This window comes from Barbus barbus (assembly GCF_936440315.1).
Source record: "Barbus barbus genome assembly, chromosome: 44".
Lineage (NCBI taxonomy): Eukaryota > Metazoa > Chordata > Actinopteri > Cypriniformes > Cyprinidae > Barbus > Barbus barbus.
Window position 1 is genome coordinate 9,951,820 of NC_136722.1, and position 24,743 is coordinate 9,976,562.

Consider the following 24,743-nt stretch of genomic DNA (forward strand, 5'->3'; position numbering starts at 1 on the left):
AATATACAGTACATTTTGTACAGTATGTGCCCAAGCACTTTTCTGAGCAACTACAAGCATTATTGCATTGGGTACATTTCATACTGATGAATAGAACTACCATGCCCATTATTGCATTATTAAATCCTTGTTTGAAGTGGCTGTTCAGTCTGGAATAAGCAGTGCCAAATAAAGCCGAGGACCTTTGATCAGAGGCAAGCCAAGCAACTCACTCTGACAGCCTGAAGCCATCAATTGATAAAGCCCTTGCTGTAAAGCCAAACAGAAGCTACATGACTTTAAAAAAGGGACAGTCCAGAACATTCTTTTGCGTTAGCGTCCTAGTATAATTGGAAACATGAAAATATCTAAGTGTGTGTCCAAAGGTGCGGCGTATCAGCATCAGGAAACAGCATCCAAAGCGGAGTGGCGGCAGTCATGGAATTCCAGGAATTCCCCCTACACACTTCATGCTCCATCAGTCCTCGCCTCCTCCCACTCCCCCTTTCCCTCTTATCTTCCTCATCCATCCCTAGCTCACTCTCTAATCGCCGTAATGGCTGTATCCACGGCTGTCCTGTCCCCCGCTGCCCTTCCTGGCAACAGGGACACAGGAAGACCTGTTGTTGCTTTCAGCACAGCCCTGTGGGTAATTTAAGACACCTGCTATGTCAGTACATCGAGAAATCCAAGTAGGCAGGCGCTACTTTGTGCATTCTAAACAGTGTGTTCAATATTTCAGAGTATCAAATTCGCTTGAGATACTAGAGTTGCAAAGCAGTTCAAAACACTATCAAGTCAGGTCAAGTCAAGTCAATAATATTTATATAGCGCTTTTAACAATGCAAATTGTGTCAAAGCAGCTTTACATCAGCTTGATATAAAGCTGGGTGGCTTTGGATTGATCTGATTGGCTATTTCACAGTGTGGCTCACAAAGCAGGAAGGAAACATAGGGAAAATATATATTTCAATACTTTCTTGCGCAGTTATATCGTTGGGTAATTATACTGTAAATAAAATGCAGGCATTAGGGAGCTGCTATTAATATGCTGGGCATTGAAACTGCTTTCGAATGCACGATCGCTTTTTACTTTCACTTTCGAGATTCACGATCACACTTACTCTGTTTATACTATGGAGCGGCAGTACTTACCACACATTTTACAAGATCAAATGCTTGTCAGTGGTGCTCAGGATGTGTAAATCATTCGCCATCATCCTCAGTCATCTCTCCTTACTCTGTTTATGTGGTAAGAGAAATCTTATGTACAGTAATGTAACAGACTACTGGTAGCAAGGAGCTAATCATGTCCTTTTAGTGGCTCGCGTTATTTGTTTTCCGTGCCTTTCTGAATACAGACACCAACCCATCCCTGCACAGCCTGGAACATTACATTTATTTCCATGATCTGCCATTTTCGCTGTTGTGCTCACTTGGTTCTTCACAATACCTGCAGAACCTTGAACATGGGCGGGTAAATGCAAATGCTTGGGGCGTAACTATTAGTGATCCAGACGGTAACATCACAGTCGGTGTTATGTTCTGACTCGCCTATTTTTCAGTGGTCTTTTGCATTCACAAGATTTACATAAGGAGGAAACAATGGTGTGCTCACTGTATTGTCATTTCCATGTACAGAACTGTTTTTATTCAACTATGCCAAGGTAAATACAGTTTTCCATTCTATGGCACCTTTAAGCACATAAATATGTAAATGTAACTGTAGTATACTTAGCATAAAATAAATGTATTTCAAATATATTTATTTTTCACTAGGGTACTAAAGTGTGTCGTTTTGCAGAAAAGAATGAACAGAATTTTATATTCTGGGTAAACTATCCCTTTAAAAACTGAATTGAGTTAGGAGAACTTTACCGTCTCCTTCCATTTGCTATTCCTGTTAATGTTCAGCTCGACTAACCGAAACTGAACCTCTCAGGCTGATAGAATCATCAGTGTCTTACAGGAAATGGGAGGAAATGTCCAACATCAGACAGTGACGAATATCTCAACTACCCCTTTATAACCTCTGTTCTGTTCTGGCTTCGAAGAAACACATTTCTGAAGCCGCTAATGTAATGTGGCATTTGTAGGAGAGCATGCCACTCTCCAGGAAAAGAACACTGGTTGTTTTCCTTCCGTTGCGCCTGTGTGTCGGGGTTTTCCTGTCTACTGGGTTCTATGAGCATGGAAGTGCTGAGTTCATTCACAACACCTACTGTTCTCGAGTACTTAGACATGAGACACATTCCATATCACACTGTGCCATTCTCCCATGGGTCATATGGGACTGTAACTGAGACTGGGAATGGTTAAAAGAGGAAGCGAGAGAATAGAGAATGGAAACATTGTCCTTTCTTTCTGGATACTCTCTGATAAGATTGTAAGGCTTCAAGCTTGACCTTGAATTTTTTCCAGATGTTGATTGTTTTTAATTGGGATGGTGTTTTCCTTTTTTACGTAACTCTATAAGATTTCAGGAAGCCTGGTGGCAGATTGCTATGACGATAAGTGTTCCATTGACACATGAGTGATGTTTGGTGTGGCCAGAGGTGACACCACAGGACAGTTGATACGTTGTTGTCCTCGTCTGGTTAATGTCACTCTGAAATGACCCCGATTCAAGACGATAATGGAGGATCATCCATAATCACCCCCCGCAAACAAGAGATTAAAATGGCTTCTTTGAAAATTTAATACAAATATAATATTTAAATCTAGTTAAACAAACAATCTATGTAAATTATATAAACTACCATTGAAATGTTTGGGGTCACAATTATTATTATTTTTTTTATATTTTGACAAAAGTCTCTTATTCATCAATTATACATTCTTTTGATCACAAATATAGTAAAAACAGTAATATTAGTTTAATATAATAGTTTTATATTTTAATATATTTTAAAGTATTTTTCAGTGTCGCATAATCTTTCAGAAATAATCATTTCTTTCAACGTGGAAAACAGTTGTGCTGGTTAATATATTTTTGTGGATTTTTTCAGGATTCTTTGATGAACTGAAAGTTATATATATTAAATGAATTAAATATATTTAATATAAAGAAAGAATATATAAATAATGCAATATAATTCAATTTCTATAAGCAAAATTCAAGAAGGTTTGGTGATTTTCTTAACACAAAAGAAGAAAAAATGGCTTTTTACCCTTGTCTGTAACCACCGAAATCCCATGCAAACTAAACAAAAATAAACAAGGCTGTCTTTTTTCACAGACACTTGGGTAATTTTTAAAGAATGCCATGTTTAGAGAAAGACAAACACAGATAAAGATACTGCCCTGCAGCAAGTTAACCAATGGATGGTAAAAGGTGATGCCCTTTGCCCCCAATGAATCAAAGGTCCTCCTCTACTTTTCACAAGACACTCACTGCTTGGCAGCCCCATCCCAGGTGACCCTTTCTGGACAACTTGTCAGCTACATATGTCTGTGTCTCACCACTTGACCCGAGACCCTGCTCCCTCCCTCTCCCTCCCCATTGGACAAACCAGTGGGGAATTGTCCTGTAGAACAAAGCCTATAGTTGGGGGTGCTCTATTAAGGACTTTGACTAACATTCCATTCACAATGCTCTCTAGCGACCAACTTTTAATGACCCTGCACTTCTAAACATTTACTGTTTTGTGGGTCCGCCAACACGCACAAAAGGAGGAACGTTCAGCACTCACAAATGGAGCATCTTTATGGAGAGAACCCCTTCTAACGGCCTCAAGCTTTAAGAGAGTTGCCTCATTATTTAGAACTGAATATTAATGAATGAGACCCAGCGTAAAGTAAACAATCACTCTATGTAGCCTTTCTACAGGTGTTCCACATGGTCAATGCCGAGGTCATAGGTTGGATTCCCAGGGAAAACACGTCACATACAGTAGACCTATCGATAAGATTTATGCACTAGCTTGAATTCAAATAATTTAGAATTAATTTAAATAGTTATGATGATCAAATGAATGTAATGTAAGCTATGTTCCTAGACCACTGAGGTACCTGAGAATACAGAATGGACTTTTTGCATTTAGGATTCTGAAATGAGGGTGTTTGAAATCAACCATTAGTGTTTAACAAAAATAATATTTATCTCTAGTTTATCAGCTCAATGTGTGAAACTAAATCAAAATGTACCATCCTACCATGTCTTTCCCCAAAATCACAGTCTGTGTGCAGGTGCAGCCATGTGAGTTACCAAGGCAAATATTCCAGAGAAGCTCTGATGTCTCTTACCTTATAATATGATGGAAAACGATCAAAGACGCCTGTAGCATAACATGATGTTTATCTGCGTTATATCCTCAGAATCCTGACAACGAAAAACACACAATCAATGATCTTTCACGGCTGGTAATAGCGTTAAGCGTCCCCAACTCTCCTTCAGAGGCAGCTCACATTAAATAAAGGCTGATAGCCCGAGAGAGAGTATGTGTGTGAACAGAGAGAGAGAGAGAGAGAGAGTGTATGAACAGAGAGAGAGAGATAGAGAGAGAGAGAGAGAGAGAGTGTATGTGTGTGAACAGAGAGAGAGAGAGAGAGAGAGAGAATTTGGACTGATGAGCTATTGAAATGTTAGTTTATGAGTGAGACATTATACTCTATAACAGCGGCTGAATGAATCTTGTGAATACGTATTTTTAGTGTATTAAAATAAATGCATTACTAATTAATAATCTGTGTAGTGCGAGTCTCATGATTCAGCGAATGACTCATGATCTTTCACTGAATTAATGACATTTATGAATCAGTCGGAGCGATTACTGAATTAATACCGCAAGTTATTATTTCCCTTCCTGTGTTAAAATGCAGGCTACTTAGGACTTAAACCAATGTCAGGCTGCTGACTAGTTATGACAACGGGTATAGTTGTAGGCAACACATTTTGAGTTTTGTTTTCATAAAATCATCAAATTATGAATGAAATATGCTACCACATTTTGTTTAGTAGTTTAATTATTATATCATGATGCGTTTTTAAAGAAGTGCATAAAAATGGCATTTTCTTAGGTTTCTGTGAACATTTTGAAATGTTACAAATTGTAGAAAATTAATTTGTGATAGTTTTTACGGAATCTAAAAATGTCCCATCCTTTGAGACAAAATAAAATACGAATCCCATTTTCTCTAAATATTTCTCTGTCAACATTACTAAAGAATCGTTCATGGAACCCGAATCGATTCCGTATGATTCGCATCCCTGTCCATGATTCTGTAGAACATCGAGACGCGGAACAGTCCGATTACAGCATCTTTCATGGGAGTGTAATGCCGGCTGGGGAAAGCCCAAAAATCATTCCAAAATAATGCCATATTCACAAAAGGTTTTAAGAGACTTGTGTCATCGGAGCTCCAAAATCGTGTAAGTTACAGTACCAGTGCGTAATAACCGATGTCACATGTACGCAAGACAATAACCTACAGAGACAAGCAGTAAATAACCTGGAGAAGGTGGTGTTTAGGTTTACCTATATGGGGATTAGTCCGAAACCTCTTCCTTCCAGCAGAACCGGCTCAGCAAAGCCGCCGCGTCACCGGTCCAAGTGAAACGCGCAAAGTGCACATGCTTCCCGCACAGTATCAGACTCACATGAGCGGTCAGTTCAACCCTCCCCTGAATCCAGTCCAACACCGCCCCAGCTCCCCAAACACACGGGATAGCCTGTTTAGATCATTGACTGGTCATCTGAAGGCAACGAGAGCAGGTGGAGGTCGAGTTATATCACAGTTAATGATGGTGCGTGTCGGTCACCCCGGCTCTTTAAGACTGGATACGGCTTCAGAATAATAATGAGCACATATTGCTGCAACAGCGAGCGAGCATTTGGGGATCTGGGCTGAGTGTCTCCTGTGTTTTAAGTTGAATTATCCTGCAATAGGATGACAGGTTCGCCCCGCAGGACCACAACAACAAACAGAAACATAGATCAGGGACTAGAAATAGGAATGAAATTAGAAACGTTTTTATAATAGAAACGTATAAGGAATAGACACTTTTCATTTTTAAAATCAAATAGGTGAACTGCTGTGCGCCACATGAAAAATTAGGCATAAAATAACCTCACAGATGTCAGTGAAATATTAAAAATGACAACTACCCCGATTATCTCAATGACAGCTTTATGTTATTTTATATTATAGATCTATAATAAGATTATGTAAGATGTTTAGGAATATTTTTAATCAACAATTTCAATGGGATATTCACGACTCACTAGAGATTTAAGTTATTAACATTTTTAATAATAAAAATAAAAATGCAACAAACACTAATTTGTGAATCAAGATACAAGATGTAAAACAGAATCATTGACTCTGGTTTTGAACTTGCTCATTAAAATGGACTGTCCAAATGAATAGATTAACAGAAACCTGAAAAAAGAAAATTTAACGGCCTCTGATTACCAATTTGCCATTTTATTGAACGAGTAAAGGAGCAGCTTTTAAACATTGTCTTGAGCAACAATAGACTGTCCTGATTTTAGACCGGAACAAAGGGACATTCTGTTCAACTTCTATACAATTGCTGTGGCATAACCCCTATTCATACATTACAGAAATATGGAAATGTTCCACGGCCTGCATTGGTCCTAACCCTCACAAGATGCTACCTCTCCTCTTATTACCACAGCAGCACCATGGCATTTCTATCAGATTAGGGTCCTGGTGGGGTGGCTTATTCTCATTAGGTTGTACTTGTCCCAGTATCAGTCTTGCAGACAAGTGAGGAGCAAAGAGGCCTTATCTGCACCAGTAGTTACAGTGCTGTATAGCTTAGGCAAAAAAAGTTGTAAATTTACTGCATTTAATTACTCATTCAGGACCGAAGCAAAGAAACAGAAAGGCAGAAACAGAGTGCCGTGACATCAAAGGTGATGTGAGATTTGTGTTCGGAACATTCAGAACAGCCCTTTTCCCTTCCCCCTACACTATCACCTCCCTCCCTCTGTGACAAATGGGGGATCCAACTTTGTAATCCGGAGGCTTTGAGACTGTGGTTTAACCCCCCCACTCTCAGTAGTCGGCTGGTGGCAGGCTTAGCCATGACCAGGGTAAATCACTTACATGCCCATATAGGCCACCAGACTTCTCAGGCAAATCCAGTTACGGCACAAAGTGAATGGGTGCGACAGGCATCAAGGGATTCTATGCATACTTCAATCTAAAAAATGTAGTAACCTGTTATTTAGAGTGAAAAAAGGGGGACAAAGACTAGCAGAGGGCAGCGAGTTTAAACACTAAAAATGACCAATTAAAATGAGCTTAATTGTGTAGGAAGAGATGGCACTTCAAAAAAAAAAAGGTTGGTTAAAAAATTGTTTATAATGTTACTATAGGAAGAGTACTGAAGGAGTTTAATCAAGTGATGTGTATTTGACCAAGTAATAACAATAAGAATTGGTTCTATGACATATACCAGACAGCAGCAGCATTAAAAAACAATCTGTGCACTTGTTGCCATTAGTAAGGGAACGGTTGCTGTCGACACATACACTCTTAAATATAAAGGTGCTTCACGATGCCATAGAAGAACCTTTGTCTAAATGGTTCCATAAAGAACCTTTAACATCTGAAGAACCTTACGGTTTCACAAAAGGTTCTTTGTGGTGAAAGAAGGTTTTTCAGATTATAAAAATGTAAGGAAGAGATGGTTCTTTAAAGAACCTTTGACTGAATGGTTCTTTGTGGTACCAAAAATAGTTCTTCTATGGCATCGCTTGAAGAACCTTTTGAAGCACCTTTATTTTTAAGAGTGTATGATTCTGATGTCTTTCGTAAAGAGACTTTACACCGGGGGTCAAACAGGAAATGTTTAATTTGTGTCCCGAAGATGAATGAAGGTCTTGCAGGTTTGGAACGACATGAAGGTGAGTAATTCAATTCATTTTTGGGTGAACTATCCCTTTAAGCCTCTTTCTAATTATATTTCTATAAAAACGTGTCCATCCATTTGAGAGCAGTTTGGAGGATAAAAATAAATACAACTTTTTTTGTATGTAATAGTAATGCATAGTCATTTCCAGTAAGTCTGTCCACCCTTCTATTATGTGAAAAACACTCCCTCTGCAGGGCACAAAGTGGTAGCACAGAGTCTAGAGATGTAACAAATGCAAGCTTGTGTAATTCTGGCTTTTGTAATTCATGTTGAAGAATGCACCTTTTTTTTATTTTTTATGTTCAATAGGTTTCTTGGGCTGTGCTTCACATTATGAATTAATTTTTTATTGACAAGACAGACAAATATTATATCTACAATGTAATAACTGAATAAAAGCACTTAAATACATATTACATTAGCATTTGAAATTGGATGTTTCATCTCACACGACTCTTCTTCAATGTGGACATTTCCCCAGAGGCTTTCCGTTTGCGTGAAGATGTATCTTGAACTTTTTCTAGATCATCCGTAGCTGCACCAGGAAGATAGTAAGCGTTCATTGAAGGTGAAGGCTCCTGAAAAAAAATGAAGATATTTATATATCTATTAAATCATACTTGTTGCTTCAACAACCATTTCAGATCTGAACAGAACAAGCCATTACGGTGATGGATTTTCCACATTATTGCTTTAACGTACTTTAATGTGAGGTGTAGGGCTGCACGATTAATCAACATCAAACTGAAATCACTCACGACTTCGCAAACATATTGCATGTTTCAGGGTAAAGTGTGGCACTGTTCTTTTACATGTAAGAAGCTCATCCAAATGTTTTCTCTGAGATTGGGTTGCTTACAAAGTACATTTGGGAAAGCAACATATGCGAACCTTCATAAACCATTCATTCATTGTAATAAGAATAAATCATTCATTGTAATAAGAAGCGCTTTTCAACAAAAAGAGCATGTCAGCAAAAGAAAAGCTTGATGGTGTAACTTTTGAAAATGAAGACAGTTGTACTGTAAAAAATTATATTTTTCTTCATATTTTATTACAAAATATTTTTACAGATTAATTTTTTTCAGTGAAATGTTACAACAGCCATATTTTTCATTTTGTTAAATATTTTAATTTAGTAATATCAATAAAATTGTATTATAACTTTTTATATTATGATTATTTTTCTGAAATACTTTCTAGTACAGCCGTTTTTCCAGATTTAATTTAGTGAAATATAACAACAGTAATATTTAGGGGTCTAAGAACAATGATTTTCTTATTGTTTTCTGCACTAAAACTGTCTGGGCATCAGAGACTGTAAGTCGTAGAAAAGTTCCAAATTTGGTGGGATGGTATTTCTAAATACCAAAAAACACAGTGCTTAATTTGTAAATTTCGAGGTCCCGGAACAAAGCGGGGTGATGGATCCGGCATGTGATTAGAGGAGGGAGAGGTAACAGAGCATTCAGCTGATCACATTGGTGGACAAGTTTAAGTGATTAACAGCGTGCATCAGTTGATTTTATTAGGGTTTAGCACATGAAAAACCAGAAAAAGCCATGAAATTTTGAAACAGCAATTTCCTATATAGGCTACTAAAAAATAATGGAATTTCACAAATCTCTGTAACAGAGTTATAATTAATCCTGTCTAGAATTTCGTGGGGGATTGTGTGTATATCAGTTTTACTCATCCCCGCAGCTTTCAAGTTTATAATGAGGGAAATTCCTGCAAACATATATTCAATATAGCAAGTATGGCAGGGCTCTAGACTGCGACCATTTTTTGAGAATGTGCGAGCTAAAATTTTACGGTCGCACTTGCACGAGTGCATGGTCTGCGCTGCTCCAAAGCGTCTGCTTCATACAACGTGCGCTGCAGAGCCAAGGCGCATTGTAGGAATCAGATTTCACTGATCACATGAAGAGGGGCGCTTTCAGCACGAGCGCTCCAGGTATAGAGCCTGCAAAGGTGCGCGCAGCGGACTGAGCGCAATGGAGAATTTGGTTTTCAAACTAAAGTAAAAGACCGCTTCTTAAACCAGAGAAGGTTAACATGTTGATATTCTTGTAGAGAAAAAAAAAACATGTAAGTCCGGTCAGTGACAGCCAGTTTAGTTTTACTTTTCTTTTCGTTTTGAAAAGCTTGTTATCTTTGCTGTTTACCTCACATTATGCTATAGAGGCTTTCCTTATTCCTTTTTGTTAATAAATGTTATGTAAGCTAGTTTGTCATTGTAACCTACTGTTCTATTGTTGTTGTGCTTTTTAATTAAGAATAACAATGAATCCATCTTTTGTTTTAGTCTTAAAAAGTGAAAGGTGTATAGATACAAGCAAAACAGACAATTATCTTTTCTTGTAAAACGTGACATCAAGATCGCGAATTTGAAAGTGAAACTGAAAGCGCATGAAAAAAGGAATTCCTGTTCACAAAATTTAAATCACAAATAATATAGGATACTGATGAAAAAGAAAGGGTTGAATGTTGAACACTTTCGTTACCATATAACTATAATATAAACTATGATAAAAGTTCATCAGCATGCATTGATTAATCAAATGATTAAACAAAAAAACAAACTGAGAAAGTTAGTCGCAAAAGTGCGACCAGTGGGAAGAATGAGTCTAAAGACCTGTATGGGTAAATAAATCCACACAAACTAGTAAATTAAATAAAACATTTGAAAACAGCGTGAGTGATTCAGCTGGAGCGCGTCTTCTCTCTTTCACTCTCTCAAAGCGGCTTCACATCAGCGCATCTCGTCTGCAATACGAGCTGCTGCACGCTGTCGCTGATCCAAGACTTGCACTCACATTTCAGGACAGATGTCAAAATTGGGTTACACTTTATTTCGATAGTCCACTTTAGACATTCTACTAACTATAAGTAACTTTGTAACTATATGTCAACAACATGTCAACTAATTCTCATTAATTTGTAACTACATGTCTACTAACTCTCAGTAGGGTAGGTTTAGGGTTAGTAGAGTAAGTTGACATATACTTGCAAAGTTTCTTATAGTCAGTATGTTGTATGTTGTGGACCCATCAAAATAAAGTGTTAGAAGATATTAAGCAGACCGTCTACTAATACTCTAATGACTGCTAGTTGACATGTAGTTGCAAAGTTACCTACTGTTAGTAGAATGTCTAAAGTGGACTATCGAAATAAAGTGTTACCCAAAATTGTCACTTGCTTAATAGGGTCATTGTTGCATCGTCACAAAAATGTGTAATTTGCACGCTCCAGAGGCTGTTTCAAGGCTGAGCGCTCACAGTCACATCCAAAGCCGCCTAGCGAGTATCATATTGAGTTATTTTTCGTAGTTTGTTGTTGAGTTTAAGTGACCAAATACACACAAAATTACGCAAAAATGGCCGTCCTGGCCAGTATCCAGGTTTTTTCTCAAGTAAATGTGAACAGCTGAGAAAGAAAACGCATACGTATAGGCTATGGATCCTGCATTATCTTGTGAGAGCAGAGCAGTTCACATGTCGCGTGTTTTGCATGCTCAGGTTCTTTATTTCAAATGTAGATGTGCTGCAAGAGCGGTCATTATAGATGATTTTTCATATTATGCACATTATAGGTCAGCACAAACGTCTTTCATTGGCGCGTGAGGGGGATCCGACAAAATGAGGTGCCGGATCGGATTTCGGAGGTGCCGGATCCGGCTTGTTCCGGTACAAATTAAGCCCTGAAAAAACATGCTATCATCTCTCACCTGCATGAGGTAATCAGCAATGTACTCTGGTTTTAGACATCTGACCCCCTGAGCTGTGGCCTCACTGACATCCACTCTAACGTCACCTGGTTTTAACCGACTAAAATCCACAAACAGGTGAGAGGTCTCTTTAAACAGCGAAGGAGAAAGGTCTGGCAACACCTATACAGGAGGAGAGATGGTTAATACAAGATAATACAAGTAACAAAGTAACCAGAGGAGGGGGAAACGGAAATCACTGCCTGTAAGGTCACAGGAATCCAATGATATTTATGGATTCAGTGTGGAATCAAAAGAGAAGAGAAGATCAAAGACAACAGACCTTGGCTCCCCCAGACTGCAGCAGCCGTCTGAATCCAGCCTCTCTGGCCTGGTCAATATTCAGCATCACAGTCCAGCCGCCAAATGCACCCTGCATGTCAACAGGATTAGGTGCTGCCCCATATCCTTGCATGCTCATCCAAGCAAAACATATATGTGTGTACCTCCTTGTTTGAGCTGCCTTGTTTTTTCCTCCATCGCATGGCTGCCAGTGCCAGTCTCTTCTGCTGAGAGTTGATGGATGGCAGAGCGTCCAGGATAGAGCTGCTGCCCCACTCGTACTGCTCCTCCTAATAGACATACAGGATATGAACAACATCATCTTTTATCACTGAAAGACACTAATCACAAATGCAGACAACATACCTCTATGAAGTGTCCTTCTGCACGACAGGCCTCCAGATACGAGCGGTGAAGAATCCACTTGCCCGCTGCCATAGCGGCCAGATACTTCTCATTCCTCAGAGGATAACCAACAATCACATGAGTGCAGCTGGGATCAAAACTCTGCTTCTCCAGCACAACACCACCTGCACATGTACACATTCATGACGCATCAAATAGAGAACAATTAGGTATGGAATACAACAACTGAATATAGTAAAAATATGGATTAAGTCCCGGTTTACACTATTACGTTTTCGTTTTAAGACGGCGTTTTAAAATTAAAATGATCCTCGTCTACACTGGCGTTTTCACCGCGTTTCAGAAACTATCTCCGCCCACACTACACAACCGAAAAAGCACGTCACATTATCATTCATGCAGGTACAACCATAGATATGTATACTGCCCTACAAAGGCAAAAAAACTAAACTCGCTTGAGTGCGAAAATGAGAAAAATGACAGCCAAATTAATTATAAGGTAGGACACTGGAAATTTGGCAATTAGATGTTTTAGTAATGAAAATGATCTACATTGAAAAATTGTGAGCTCAAACTCGATTTTTACCCCTATTTTGAAGTTAATGTACTCTGCCCTTGCAATGTCTGCAAAAAGTGAGAAGTCACACCAAAGGCAAAAGACAGTAACTTCCACATTATCAATATTTTGTAGCAGATCACCATTTACAAAATCGTTATAGTAACACCTGTATAAAATCTAGTGATCATGGGCTAGCTCATATAGGCTATTGCATATAGTAATGTGACAGTATTAATTTATTTTTATTTTTTTTGGACCGTAACAAGCAGTTAAAAAGTTAAACATGTGAGTGGATACCGTTTTGCAACCAATTTATTTGCTATGCTTAGTAACGTAAAAGAATAGACATAACATAATTGCTTATATTGACTTGAATGAAATGGCCTAACCTAAAAGAACGACTTGTGGATTTATGTGAACGCCAGTAAGCAGACATGCTCAAAAATGCATGTGGATTAAACATCTCCGACGACGTTCAGCGCCATGGATTGATTTTATCAGGTTACAAGAAAAGGTAGGATATGGATTTAATTGCAAACTGTTAGGTTACTGATTTTATGATTGATCATGCTACAGGCTACGGCATTCAAGTAGCCTACACAAGCATCCAACTAGAAGTGACAGCCTGGTGAATGATCTGCATTACAAAAAAAAGTAAAAAAAAAAAAATTTAAAGCAAGGTTATTCACGATTATGTATTGCTGCCAAGGTGTCTAGTCTTTACAGTGCTTTGTTATATGGAGCTGTTTGGTAGATCGCGATCTAATTTGTTTGTCTACACCGTAATTAAAATGCGGCAGACTTGAGTAGACAGTAAAAAAAGGCAGAACACCGTATAACTCCAAGCCGGCACCGTAACTTCATTTTGACGCGCAGTTAAACAAAGGCAGAACAACAAGGCGTAACTCAATTTGAGCGTTCCAAACAAAGCGAAAGAGCCGTTACTGGTGTTATACGGTGTTCTGCCTTGGTTTCTCTGGAGCTTTTTGAAGTTACGGTTGAGACCACCTATTATTTTCTTGGAAAAACAACAAAATTGACTCAAGATACTTATGTACATGATAAAGGATGTCTTGAATGTCCCAAAAATATCAATAACTCATTTTCGACAAAAATCGAAGTTACGGTCTTTTGCCTTTGCACGGCAGTATAGGTAGATGCTCTATTTATAACTACTTTACTTCCAAGATCGATACTATCAGAGATAAAATTGTAATCATGCAGTAGTCAGCTACAGTATCGCATCAGATGCACTATAGATCCCCTGAGGAACAATTCCACTCATTCTCTATTATAGGAGAGGAAGAATTGTATAAACTTGTTAAATTACCTAAACCAACAACATGTATATTAGACCCTATTCCATCTAAACTACTAAAAGGGCTGCTTCCAGAAGTCATAGATCCTCTTTTGGCTATTATTAATTCATCACTGTCATTAGGATATGTCCCCAAAACCTTCAAATTGGCTGTAATTAAGCCTCTCATTAAAAAAACACAACTTGACCCCAAAGATCTAGTTAATTACAGACCGATCTCAAATCTCCCTTTTCTGTCAAAGATACTAGAAAAGGTACTGGTAGTATCCTCACAATTATATTCCTTCTTAGAGAAAAATGGTATCTGTGAGGAATTCCAGTCAGGATTTAGATTATCATAGTACTGAGACTGCTCTCATTAGAGTTACAAATGACCTGCTTCTATCATCTGATCGTGGTTTTATCTCTTTATTAGTTCTACTGGATCTTAGCGCTGCATTCGACACTATCGACCACAACATTCTTTTGAATAGACTAGAACACTTCGTTGGCATTAGTGGAAGTACCTTAGCATGGTTCAAATCGTACTCATCTGACCGCCATCAATTCGTAGCAGTGAATGAAGAGGTATCATATCGGTCACAAGTGCAGTATGGAGTACCTCAAGGCACAGTACTAGGGCCGTTACTTTTCACGCTTTACATGTTACTCTTGGGAGATATTATCAGGAGACATGGTGTTAGCTTTCACTGTTATGCTGATGATACTCAGCTCTATATTTCTTTGCGGCCCGGTGAAACACACCAAATTGAGAAACTAACGGAATGCATAGTCGATATAAAAAAAATAAAAATTTGACCAGTAACTTCTTACTGCTAAATTCTGAAAAAACAGAGGTGTTAATTATCGGACCTAAAAACCCCACATGTAATAACCTAGAGAACTATCTAACACTTGACGGCTGCTCTGTCATTTCTTCTTCATCAGTTAGGAACCTAGGTGTGCTGTTTGATAGCAATCTTTCATTTGAAAGCCATGTTTCTAGCATTTGTAAAACTGCATTTTTCCATCTTAAAAATATATCTAAATTGCGACCTATGGTCTCAACGTCAAATGCAGAAATGCTAATTTATGCGTTTATGACCTCAAGGTTAGACTATTGTAATGTTTTATTGGGTGGTTGTTCTGCACGCTTGATCAACAAACTACAGCTGGTCCAAAATGCAGCAGCTAGAGTTCTTACTAGAACCAGGAAGTATGACCATATTAGCCCAGTTCTGTCAACACTGCACTGGTTCCCTTTCAAACATCGCATAGATTTTAAAATATTGTTAACTACTTATAAAGCCCTGAATGGCTTAGCTCCTCAGTACCTGAGCGAGCTCTTAAAACTCTGGCCATTTGATAATCCTTTTCAGCACCCAAACTCTGGAACAATCTACCTAACACTGTTCGGGAGGCAGACACACTCTGTCAGTTTAAATCTAGAATAAAGACCCATCTCTTTAACCTGGCTTACACATAACACACTAATATGCTTCTATTATTCAAATCCATTAAAGAATTGTTAGGTTGCATTAATTAGATCAACCGGAACCGGGAACACTCCCCATAATACACGATGTACTCTTAACATCGTAAGAAGAATGGCATCTACGCTAATATTTGCATGTTTCTTTCTTATTCTGTTTCTCAGTCTGTGTCCGGATCAGATGGTGGATCGGCGCCAGGAGATGATGTGACACTGAAGACTGAAGTAATGATGCTGAAAATTCAGCTTTGATCACAGAAATAAATTATATTTTAAAACAGAAAACTGTTATTTTAAATTGCAATAATATTTCACAAAATAATTATTTTTCTATATTTTTGATCAAATAGATACAGCCTTGATGAGCAGAAGAAACTTCTTTAAAAAAACGTACTGATTAAAAAATCTTACTGATCCCAAACTTTTGAGCGGCACTGTATATTATTGATTGTGTATGTGACATGTATACGTGAAGATGATGTTGTTTAAGTCAGTCTCTTCTAGTTGTGCGTAAGTGTGTGTGTGTTAGGTTGAGATTAGGACAGGGGTACCCCTTTCTGTGAATTTGTTCTTTAAATGCTTTCTTGGAAACCAAAGCACATTAAGGTCTTCAGATGTGTATTTATTTTTGATCCAGACACTGTCTAGCATGTCTGGGGTCTATAAAACGGTGTTAAACCCACAAAGCTTTTGTATGCTTTGCAGTGTATTAGAGATGTGCAGGATTACTAATGTCTTTATAATACCCTATGCATGGCTAAACATGACTAAGCATAAGTGCAGGGGGGCTTATCCTCCGCTTATCTGATCACTGAAAGGTATAAGAATGTATGGACTTCCTGACTTTTCCTATACTTTCACACTTCTCTTCCATTCTACTTATCTTTCTCCTTTTCTTCTCTCGCATTAACTATTAGCAGCCTATCTATCCTATTGATTGTTTGTATTTCAAAGGTAGACTTATATTACTCAAATTTGGTAACTCAGATTGGTAAATCTATAGATTGATAGTTAAGTCAAGATGTAATGAAACTTTTCTTCATTACATCTGACTCGGATCTGATTTGCATCACAGTAATACTATAAATTATTACAACAATTTAAAATAATTGTTTTATATTTTAATATATTTTCAAATGTAATTTATTCCTCTGACAGCAAAACTTAATTTTTTTCCATTACTCCAGCCAAATTTTTATCCATTACTCCAGTCTTGTAATGCTTCTGAAATCATTCTAATATGCTGATCTGCTACATTACTTATTATTCAATTTTGAAAAAAATGTTGATTAGTAAATTTGCAAAAACTTATTTTTTTTGTCAGGTTTCTTTGATGAACAAAGTTCAAAGTTCTTCATTTTAAACTTTTAGCACAGAGCTTTAATTAGCAAGCTAATGAGGGCTTTCACGGTAAGATGGTGAGAAATAATTTAAATTTAAGATGACTGTCTTTGACCATTGTGCTGTTTTGTGCAGTTTTTTAGGCTTCCTCAAAAGCTAACTTTTAAAAACGGTCAATCTTTTAATCTCAGGACCCATGCATTTTGTTTTATTCCATTATATTCTGCTATTTGCTATTGCTCTATACTATTATGCTATGTAGCTCTTTTTGAACAAGCATTATGTGAAAGCTCAAAACAACATGTCTAACTGGAATCTGACAACATGCCTAACTTTATAAATGGTCCATGAGACCAATTAGCTAATTAGTTGATTTTGAAAATATGTACTTTTACACATCCCTAAATTAAATTCAGTGCAATCAGATATACTGACGGATACCATAAAAAGTACAAGAAATGGGAGGCACTAGGTTGCTTTGTGTACTAACCTAGCTCTTCTATGAGATGACTGTAGTCAATGCGTTCCTGTGGGTTCAATGAAGACAGCAAGAATCGTGGAGGATCCTTGACCTCCTCCTTTTCTTCAATCTGTTTAGGATGGATCCAGTTAGATCAAATTTGAATAAAATGAATTATAACTGCTGTTGATGTAAAGTTCAATTAATTGCAACACTTTGTTTCGTTCGTGAATGAATTAGCATTTTTAACATTAGTTGAATGAATGGTTTAATGGCTCATAAAGGTAGCCACTTGCATAATGTAACTTGCATTAACTAACAGCCTGTTTACAACATGAAGAGACCCAGTGCTGATACTGGTGAAATATAAGCACTCTTGGAAAGCCACATGTCCAGTCAGATTTTAGAATCGGAGTTATATGTATCAATAAAACCACACAAGCTTAATTATATAGCAAAAAATATATGGTTATCATAATCACAATATTGAGCCACTCAAAATCAGCCAATCCTTCAGCGAGAGAGCCCTAGGTATGTGTACCTGTGGAAGGGAAGGAACTGCAGGTTTAGAGGTGGGGAAAGCAAGAGTAGGTGCTTCAGGTGTTTCAGGGTTCTGTAGCGTGTCGGCTGGAGGTGGGGTCACCTTTGGTTTCAGCTGTGCATCGATGACTTCAAATGCAGCTGGGAAGGGTCAGAAGGGTTGAATCAGAACATTTATAATGCAATTTCACTTCTTTACACAAGGGTTCAAAAGTTTGAGGTCAGTCTTTTTTAATTAATACTGTTATTCAGAAAGAATGCATTTAGGGATGAAACGATGTATGATAAACCATGATAAAAAAAGTTCCGATGGTTAGTATTACCATTTCATATTTAATTATCATTAAAACAATTTTTTATGTTTTAATATTTATGAAAACAAAAAGTGCACAGTACTGCTAATTTTATTTGTCATATATTGGAAAAATCAGCTTTACCCTTACAACTATAAATTACATTTGAAACTATTTTTAAGTTGAATAGAAGTGTATCTGCAAAACTATGACAATTTTCTAAAAATGTAAAGCATTTTTCTCATACCCATTTCCACAAGTTCTGAGTCAGTCATAGAGTCCCTGGCTGTGTGGTCAGAGAGGGGCGGTGGGACGATGGCGAGGGTTTCAGAGTGCTGGGAGGGGCTACCAGGCCACTGCAGGTTATCAGCAAGTTTAGCTCTCTCCTCTCGTGCTGTGGGGTCATCCCACACGATCTGCTCACTCTGAGACGGCTCTGTGTTCAGGTCCACAGCTACTTGACGTGACATTCTGCCAAAATGATCACGCAATCTTAAAAACGCAACTTTCTTAATGGGAAAAAGTTATGCAAGAGGGTTAGTTCACCCAAAAATGAAAATTCTTTCATTAATTACTCACCCTCATGTCTTTCCAAACCCATAAGACCTTTGTTAATTTTCGCAACACAAATTAAGATATTTTTTATGAAATCTGAGAGCTCTCTGACCCGCCATAGACAGCGATGTAATTGCAATTTTCCCAGGTACAGAAACATAGCAAGGACATCAGTAAAATAGTCAGGGGTTCAACCGTAATTTTACGAAAGCTATGAGAATACCTTTTGTGCGCAAAGAAAACAAAATAATTTAACAATTCTTCTCTCAGAGTTACCGTCTTCTGTCATTTTGGTGAGTACCCCAGAACGTAATCAGCGTTGTTTACATTCAGCATGTGCGCGCTTCACCCTGAACGTAAACAACGCTGATTACGTTATGGGGTACTCTCCAAAATGACAGAAGACGGTAACTCGGGTAGAAGAATGGTCACATGGACTATTTTACCGATGTCCTTGCTATGTTTCTGGATCTGAGAACATTGCAGTCTATGGAGGGTCAGAGAGTTCTCAGATTTCATCAAACATATCTTAATTTGTGTTCCGAAAATGAACAAAGGTCTTATGGGTTTGGAACGACATGAGGGTGAGTAATTAATAGGGATGCACCGATACCAATTTTTCCAGTACTCGCCCGATATTGATACTTTTATTTTTGATACTTGCCGATACCAAGTACCGATACTGATATTTTCATTGCATTTGTACATTTTTTTAAATATTGGGTACAGAAACCAAAAGAGTATGTATAATGTTAATTGGTTAACTTCATTTATCAAATAAATACAGTCAAAACCAAAATTTATTCAAACACCTTTAAAATTTCTCACATTATCACAGTTTATTAGCTATAGTTTAGAATATGGTAATAAAATATGACAAGAATTCAGAGTAAAACTGCCTGAACAAATTCAGCTTGATAATGTCAGATAACTTTGATAGAAAGGTACATAATGGATTACAATCAACCAAAAATTATTCAGACAGCTGTTAGCATGACAATATTTACACAACTATCAATACTCTGTCGGGCCACCCTTAGCCTTAATGACAGCCTGTAGTCTCCTGGGCATGCTGTAAACCAGGTTCATGCAAACCTGAACTTCAGTTTTTTCCCCAGACTCGGTCTCAATTTTTTGTCCCAAACTTGTATCAATTTTACTGGTAGTCCACTGTATGAAGAATTTTTGGTTATAATGTGTCACAGTTTACTTTATTTTGATTTGACTGTATAATATCTTCGGTTATTTTCACACTTAATTATGCCCATTAAAATTAAAATTTTATAAGTTTTTGTTACTTTCACTGTTCATTTTTTTGCTCTATGGTACATCATCTTTAATTTAATAGCATTAAAGCTGCTCCATTGCAGCGGTTCAGTACTGTAATTACGCGTTTTGCTGTAATAATGCAGGGAACCACTGGTTATAGTGTGCTACACACAGGTGAGTGCACTAGACACTTTACACACACTGCTGCGTGTACACAATCCCACAAAATATTTAGCAATATATGTATGTTTACATGCTCATGCACTACAAATCATCCTGCACTGTTCCCCAACCAGCTGCTTGACTCAAAATGTTTCTCTTTGCACATGTACAGTATTTATGTGAAGCATTCGTATAGTTTGTATTTTTTCATCTTTTATTTTTTTAGTTTGTATAGGGTAAATATTTATATATAGTATACTTATAGTTAAAATCTGTCAGTAGGTTAGTTGTGTATAGGTTTATAGTGTTTTTTTACTTCATTGTTGTATGTCTGTATTTATGTAGCACCGTGGTCCTGCGAGGCATGACATTTCGTTCCACTGTATATCCCCACATGTAGCGGAATGACAATAAAGCACAACTTGACTTGACCTTATAAATCTCCTAACTGTGATATTTTCAGAAATAAAAGTAGCTTTTTTTCATCTGAAACGTGCTGCAATTTATATTCCAAAGCCACTCATGTAATGCATAATCAATCATGAAGCAAGCAAAACACGCGCAACGTGCGCGCGTATTTGTACTGGTGCAGAATGAGGGGGACAAATACAGAACATAGCGCATAGGCTGTTAGTTTCACTTTCGCCAGAATGTCGTGTATGCTTAAGGTTGAAAATAAATAATGTCGTGTATGCTTAAGGTTGAAAATAAATAATGTCGTGTATGCTTAAGGTTGAAAATAAATAATGTTTTATAGTGAACACCCCTATAATCTTATATTTACAATTTAGTTTTAAGCCAAATGATGCGTGTGCCAAGTGAGCGAACATCAATAAAGATCACACAACAGAAGCGCGCGCACGCACGCTCTCTCTCTCCCTCCCTCCCTACCGTTAAGTAACTCGTGTATTGTTTTACTTACTTGTTTTTGACATATCCGACCGAACTACAAACTATCCAGTGATGTCTGTGAGAAAGGGATATTCACTCGACCAGCTCGCGCATCTGCGCCACCGCGCGCTCAATCCACTCAGCGTGCTTTGCTTAGCCCATCAGCTCGCGCACATCAGCTATACAGGCGTCAATACTGAATGTTTAACATTAATTTCATTGCATGCATATACTTCGTAGACATCCTTAATCTCTAATAACTCCATTCTGCTGTCTGTTGTTCTGTTGTCTGAATATGGCACTTATCACATGCTGTGTGGTATCGGCGTTTGGTATCGGGGCATTTTAACGAGTACGAGTACAGGAGCTCAGTATCGGGCCCGATACCAGTATCGGTGCATCCCTAGTAATTAATCAAAAAATTTTAATTTTTGGGTGAACTAACCCTTTAAAATGTTAACCAGTGTATGATGCACATGAGTAAGACGCATCAGAAAAAGCAGCAAGAACACATGCTGTGTCTACATTCCCTAGTAAACAACTATAAAATGTGCTGTATTCTCTCAAATCCTACAAGCTTTGAGAGAGTGATGGGGTCAGAGAGAGTACTCTAGCTAGTCTTGTTTTTATACCGTAGGGCCTCCAAAGTACGGCTGCGTCTTCCCATTCGCCCCAGGCTATCCGGGGTGTGGGGTGAGTCTAGTCCCCCTGAGCCTGTTCTGGCCAACCGCGAGGAGCCTCGACGACCGCTGGTCAGTTTAGTAGCAGACATGATCTCCTGAAGTTGCCTTTGAAGACTCTCTCTCATCTCAAGTGTTTCTGTGAGATCTGAGGGAGGGAGAAGATAAGAAAAAGGAATGAAGAGAGAAAATGAGATGGAAAATTAGATCAGTTAGAGACAAATATAGAGATTTAATACATGAATCAAAGACACATGTTTAAAGATGACTCACTTCTTTCAGTGTTGACAGTCTGATCTTTCTCAGGCTCTCCCACACTGACACGCTGAGGGGTTGAGATGTCTGTGATGCTGTCAACAGGACTAAGCTTTTTTTTTTTTTTTAATTAAGTTACAGCATATAAAAAAAAGCTCAATATGCTAGGAATAAAGTGTATGGGTAGTGCAGTGCAAGGTATAAATCTCTCACCATGGTTTCCTCATTCTCTGTAAATGCCCTGAGTCTGGTTCGGGGGGTGGGAGGAGGAGGTGACCTCTGAGTGCTATCTGCCACCTGACTCATGGTGAGGCTCATTTTGGGGTTGAATGTAAAAGGGTAGAGTGACTCGGACACATGCTTCTGCTCATCTGCACACTGAAAATAGAATGTACAAATGGAATTTAAACCCCCAATTTTTTACTATGCTTTGAGATAATTATGTACTAATAAAACAGTTCACATCTTTGTTGCATGTTCAGATAATAAATATAATATGAACTACAATTTATTTTTTTAAACTTGATTGATTAAAAGTAGCTGTGATTCTATTACAGAAATGACAGCATTTGCATTAACCGATGTTATGCGACTAAAACTTAATCTTTTTTTTCCTTTCACGATAAGTCATGGTGACTGATTTTGTTAGGTTTATGTACAGTATATTGCATCCACTGTAGCTTTCCTGAGCTGATAAAATGTAAATGTAAATGTAACTTGAATGCAATGTAAGTCCCTTTGGATAAAAGCGTCTGCTAAATGCATAAATGTCATAAATGTCAAATGTCACTGCACTAGCCATTATATCTAATAGAAGCCGCTTCTGGGATGCTTCTGAAACGTGCCGTGGCTGATATAAACACAAGCATCGACTAGAGTGGCCGCGATCAGCTCTGGCATCGTGTTGGAGCCGTAACGCGCTGTAGATGTGTGCAGCGTAAATTGTATTGCCATTAATTGTCTAAGCATTAATGGCAAGGTAAGCCCCTAGAGCGGCCACGTATGAAGTGTTTCTTGGAGGTTATAGTCCATTGAAGAATGATCATATGACTTTAAGTACGCCGTGTGACCAGTAAATGAGAAAAAGAAAAGAAAAAAAGTTTCCTATTCCTTTTTCGAACTGCTTGCAAAACCACCTTATGCAAGCATAAAAAAGCAATATATGGGCATTTTTGCGAAATTGTCGCATTTCCATTAAGCGTATTTACAATTCGCAGTTTTAATTTGCGCAATTTGAAAAGTAAAGGAAACTCAGCTAGTGATAGTAAAGACATTGTTACAAAAGATTTGTTTTTCAAATAAATGCGTATTAATCAAAGAATCCTGAATAACTGCATGACAGAATCCTCATGTGAGACAAATATTTAGATGTGTACATACAGCCTGTAGCCAGTGTTGTGACACTATATGCAGTCCTCTCTCTTTGACAGCTTTGTATTCTTTACTGTTGTCTCCCACTTTACCCTGGTAGATGTAGTGAGTGACAGAGTCATCACACGACCACCTATAAGAGAGAAAATGCATTAAACTCCACCACTTTGGCTAAAAACAAATCTGTACATCTCAGATGGCATTATTACTTTTAGGCTGACTCACTGAAAATGAGAGCGATTTGGCATTTACCTGAAGTCTGCGCCTAGTGAGGCGGCCACTGCATTGAGTTCACTCTGTTTCTTGCTTAATTTCTTGCTTACACACACCACCACCCCACTAAGAGGAACTGCAGCCTTCTGCTCCACCTGCAAGACACAGACACACCTTTATATATCTTTATACACATAGAGGTTGTGTGTGTATGAGTGTGTGCGTGTTTGTACCTCAGGTTCAGGCTCTTTTCCCAGTTGTGGACTGGCAGTCATGGCTGTGAGGCTTGTGACATGACTGCGGTTGCTGTTGGCAACTGCAGCTTTAAGGTTCCTCTCAATGACCTCTGACAGAGGAGTCTCAGCCCCCTGACCTTGCTGAGGATTATTACCAGGAGTCTGCAAATGGTCAAACACATCCTACAACACATACATACCACCATATTACAAAACTTGATGTAGTTTTATCTTAATCATTGTGCACTTCTCTCTGACCATTAGAGGAAATATAATACTGAACAGACAATGATTTGTAAATGGGATAATGCTTCTGACAATGTCAATGTCTTCTACAATCAGTCTATTTACTAACTTTTTAACCCTAAACAAAGCAAAATATTTTTTCTGAACTTATAATTACATTTCTTCCCATGTCAAGCTCACCTTTGTGTTAAAGGAGGGTCCGAAGAGTTTGTCTCTGCTCAGGAACCGAGAGGGAGTGTCTAGTTGGAGGGAAGAGTCTTTCTGCAGTGATCCTTTGGCCTCCTCCTGTCCTGGGGTGGTAACATCCGCCTGCTCCTCCTCTCCCTGTCTCAACTTACTGACTGCTGAGCGGACAGTGCGGCTCTGAAAGCGAGACGTGTCCAGAGGGGTGATGGCAGCACTATTTTGTGGGCCTAGTAGTGGTAGCTCTGGAGACCGCTGAAGGAGGCGCAGTGGTAGCGGGTCTTTCTGAGATGCTCCAACAAAACTGTCCTCAGTTCTCTCTATGTAAAATCACAAAGAAAGAGTGGTATTTGGTGTCCAAGTGGTATATTATACTGGTTTATGACCGTTCTTAAATTGTATTAAGTCAGTCAATATTG

General features: G+C 38.2%; 2 protein-coding genes across 6 annotated transcripts in view; both read right to left on the reverse strand.

Moving 5' to 3' along the window:
* LOC306863654 (uncharacterized protein) overlaps window positions 1-5,519 on the reverse strand; it is a 57,850-nt gene extending 52,331 nt beyond the window's left edge. Inside the window, exons 1-2 of one of the 2 annotated variants that reach the window (XM_079407148.1) lie at window positions 5,457-5,519; window positions 4,225-4,300 (exon numbers count right to left, since the gene is read on the reverse strand). The gene's annotated coding sequence lies outside the window, so the exon portion shown is untranslated. Of the gene's footprint in view, window positions 1-4,224; window positions 4,365-5,456 lie in introns of those variants that run through there. The other variant, XM_079407149.1, reaches the window with a different exon arrangement.
* An 872-nt stretch (window positions 5,520-6,391) lies between these two features.
* The window catches only part of LOC306863124 (DNA topoisomerase 2-binding protein 1-A-like), a 33,907-nt gene continuing 15,555 nt past the window's right edge, over window positions 6,392-24,743 (reverse strand). The window contains exons 14-28 of one of the 4 annotated variants that reach the window (XM_079406317.1): window positions 24,322-24,644; window positions 23,893-24,057; window positions 23,699-23,814; window positions 23,456-23,579; window positions 22,289-22,453; window positions 22,094-22,187; window positions 21,773-21,968; window positions 18,511-18,734; window positions 17,972-18,111; window positions 17,461-17,560; window positions 12,282-12,445; window positions 12,080-12,205; window positions 11,917-12,006; window positions 11,595-11,756; window positions 6,392-8,442 (exon numbers count right to left, since the gene is read on the reverse strand). In XM_079406317.1, coding sequence (XP_079262443.1) covers window positions 8,305-8,442; window positions 11,595-11,756; window positions 11,917-12,006; window positions 12,080-12,205; window positions 12,282-12,445; window positions 17,461-17,560; window positions 17,972-18,111; window positions 18,511-18,734; window positions 21,773-21,968; window positions 22,094-22,187; window positions 22,289-22,453; window positions 23,456-23,579; window positions 23,699-23,814; window positions 23,893-24,057; window positions 24,322-24,644 — 2,327 coding nt within the window. In that variant the 3' untranslated portion in view covers window positions 6,392-8,304. Of the gene's footprint in view, window positions 8,443-11,594; window positions 11,757-11,916; window positions 12,007-12,079; window positions 12,206-12,281; window positions 12,446-17,460; window positions 17,561-17,971; window positions 18,112-18,510; window positions 18,735-21,772; window positions 21,969-22,093; window positions 22,188-22,288; window positions 22,454-23,455; window positions 23,580-23,698; window positions 23,815-23,892; window positions 24,079-24,321; window positions 24,645-24,743 lie in introns of all 4 variants that reach the window. The other 3 variants (XM_079406318.1, XM_079406316.1, XM_079406319.1) reach the window with 3 other exon arrangements.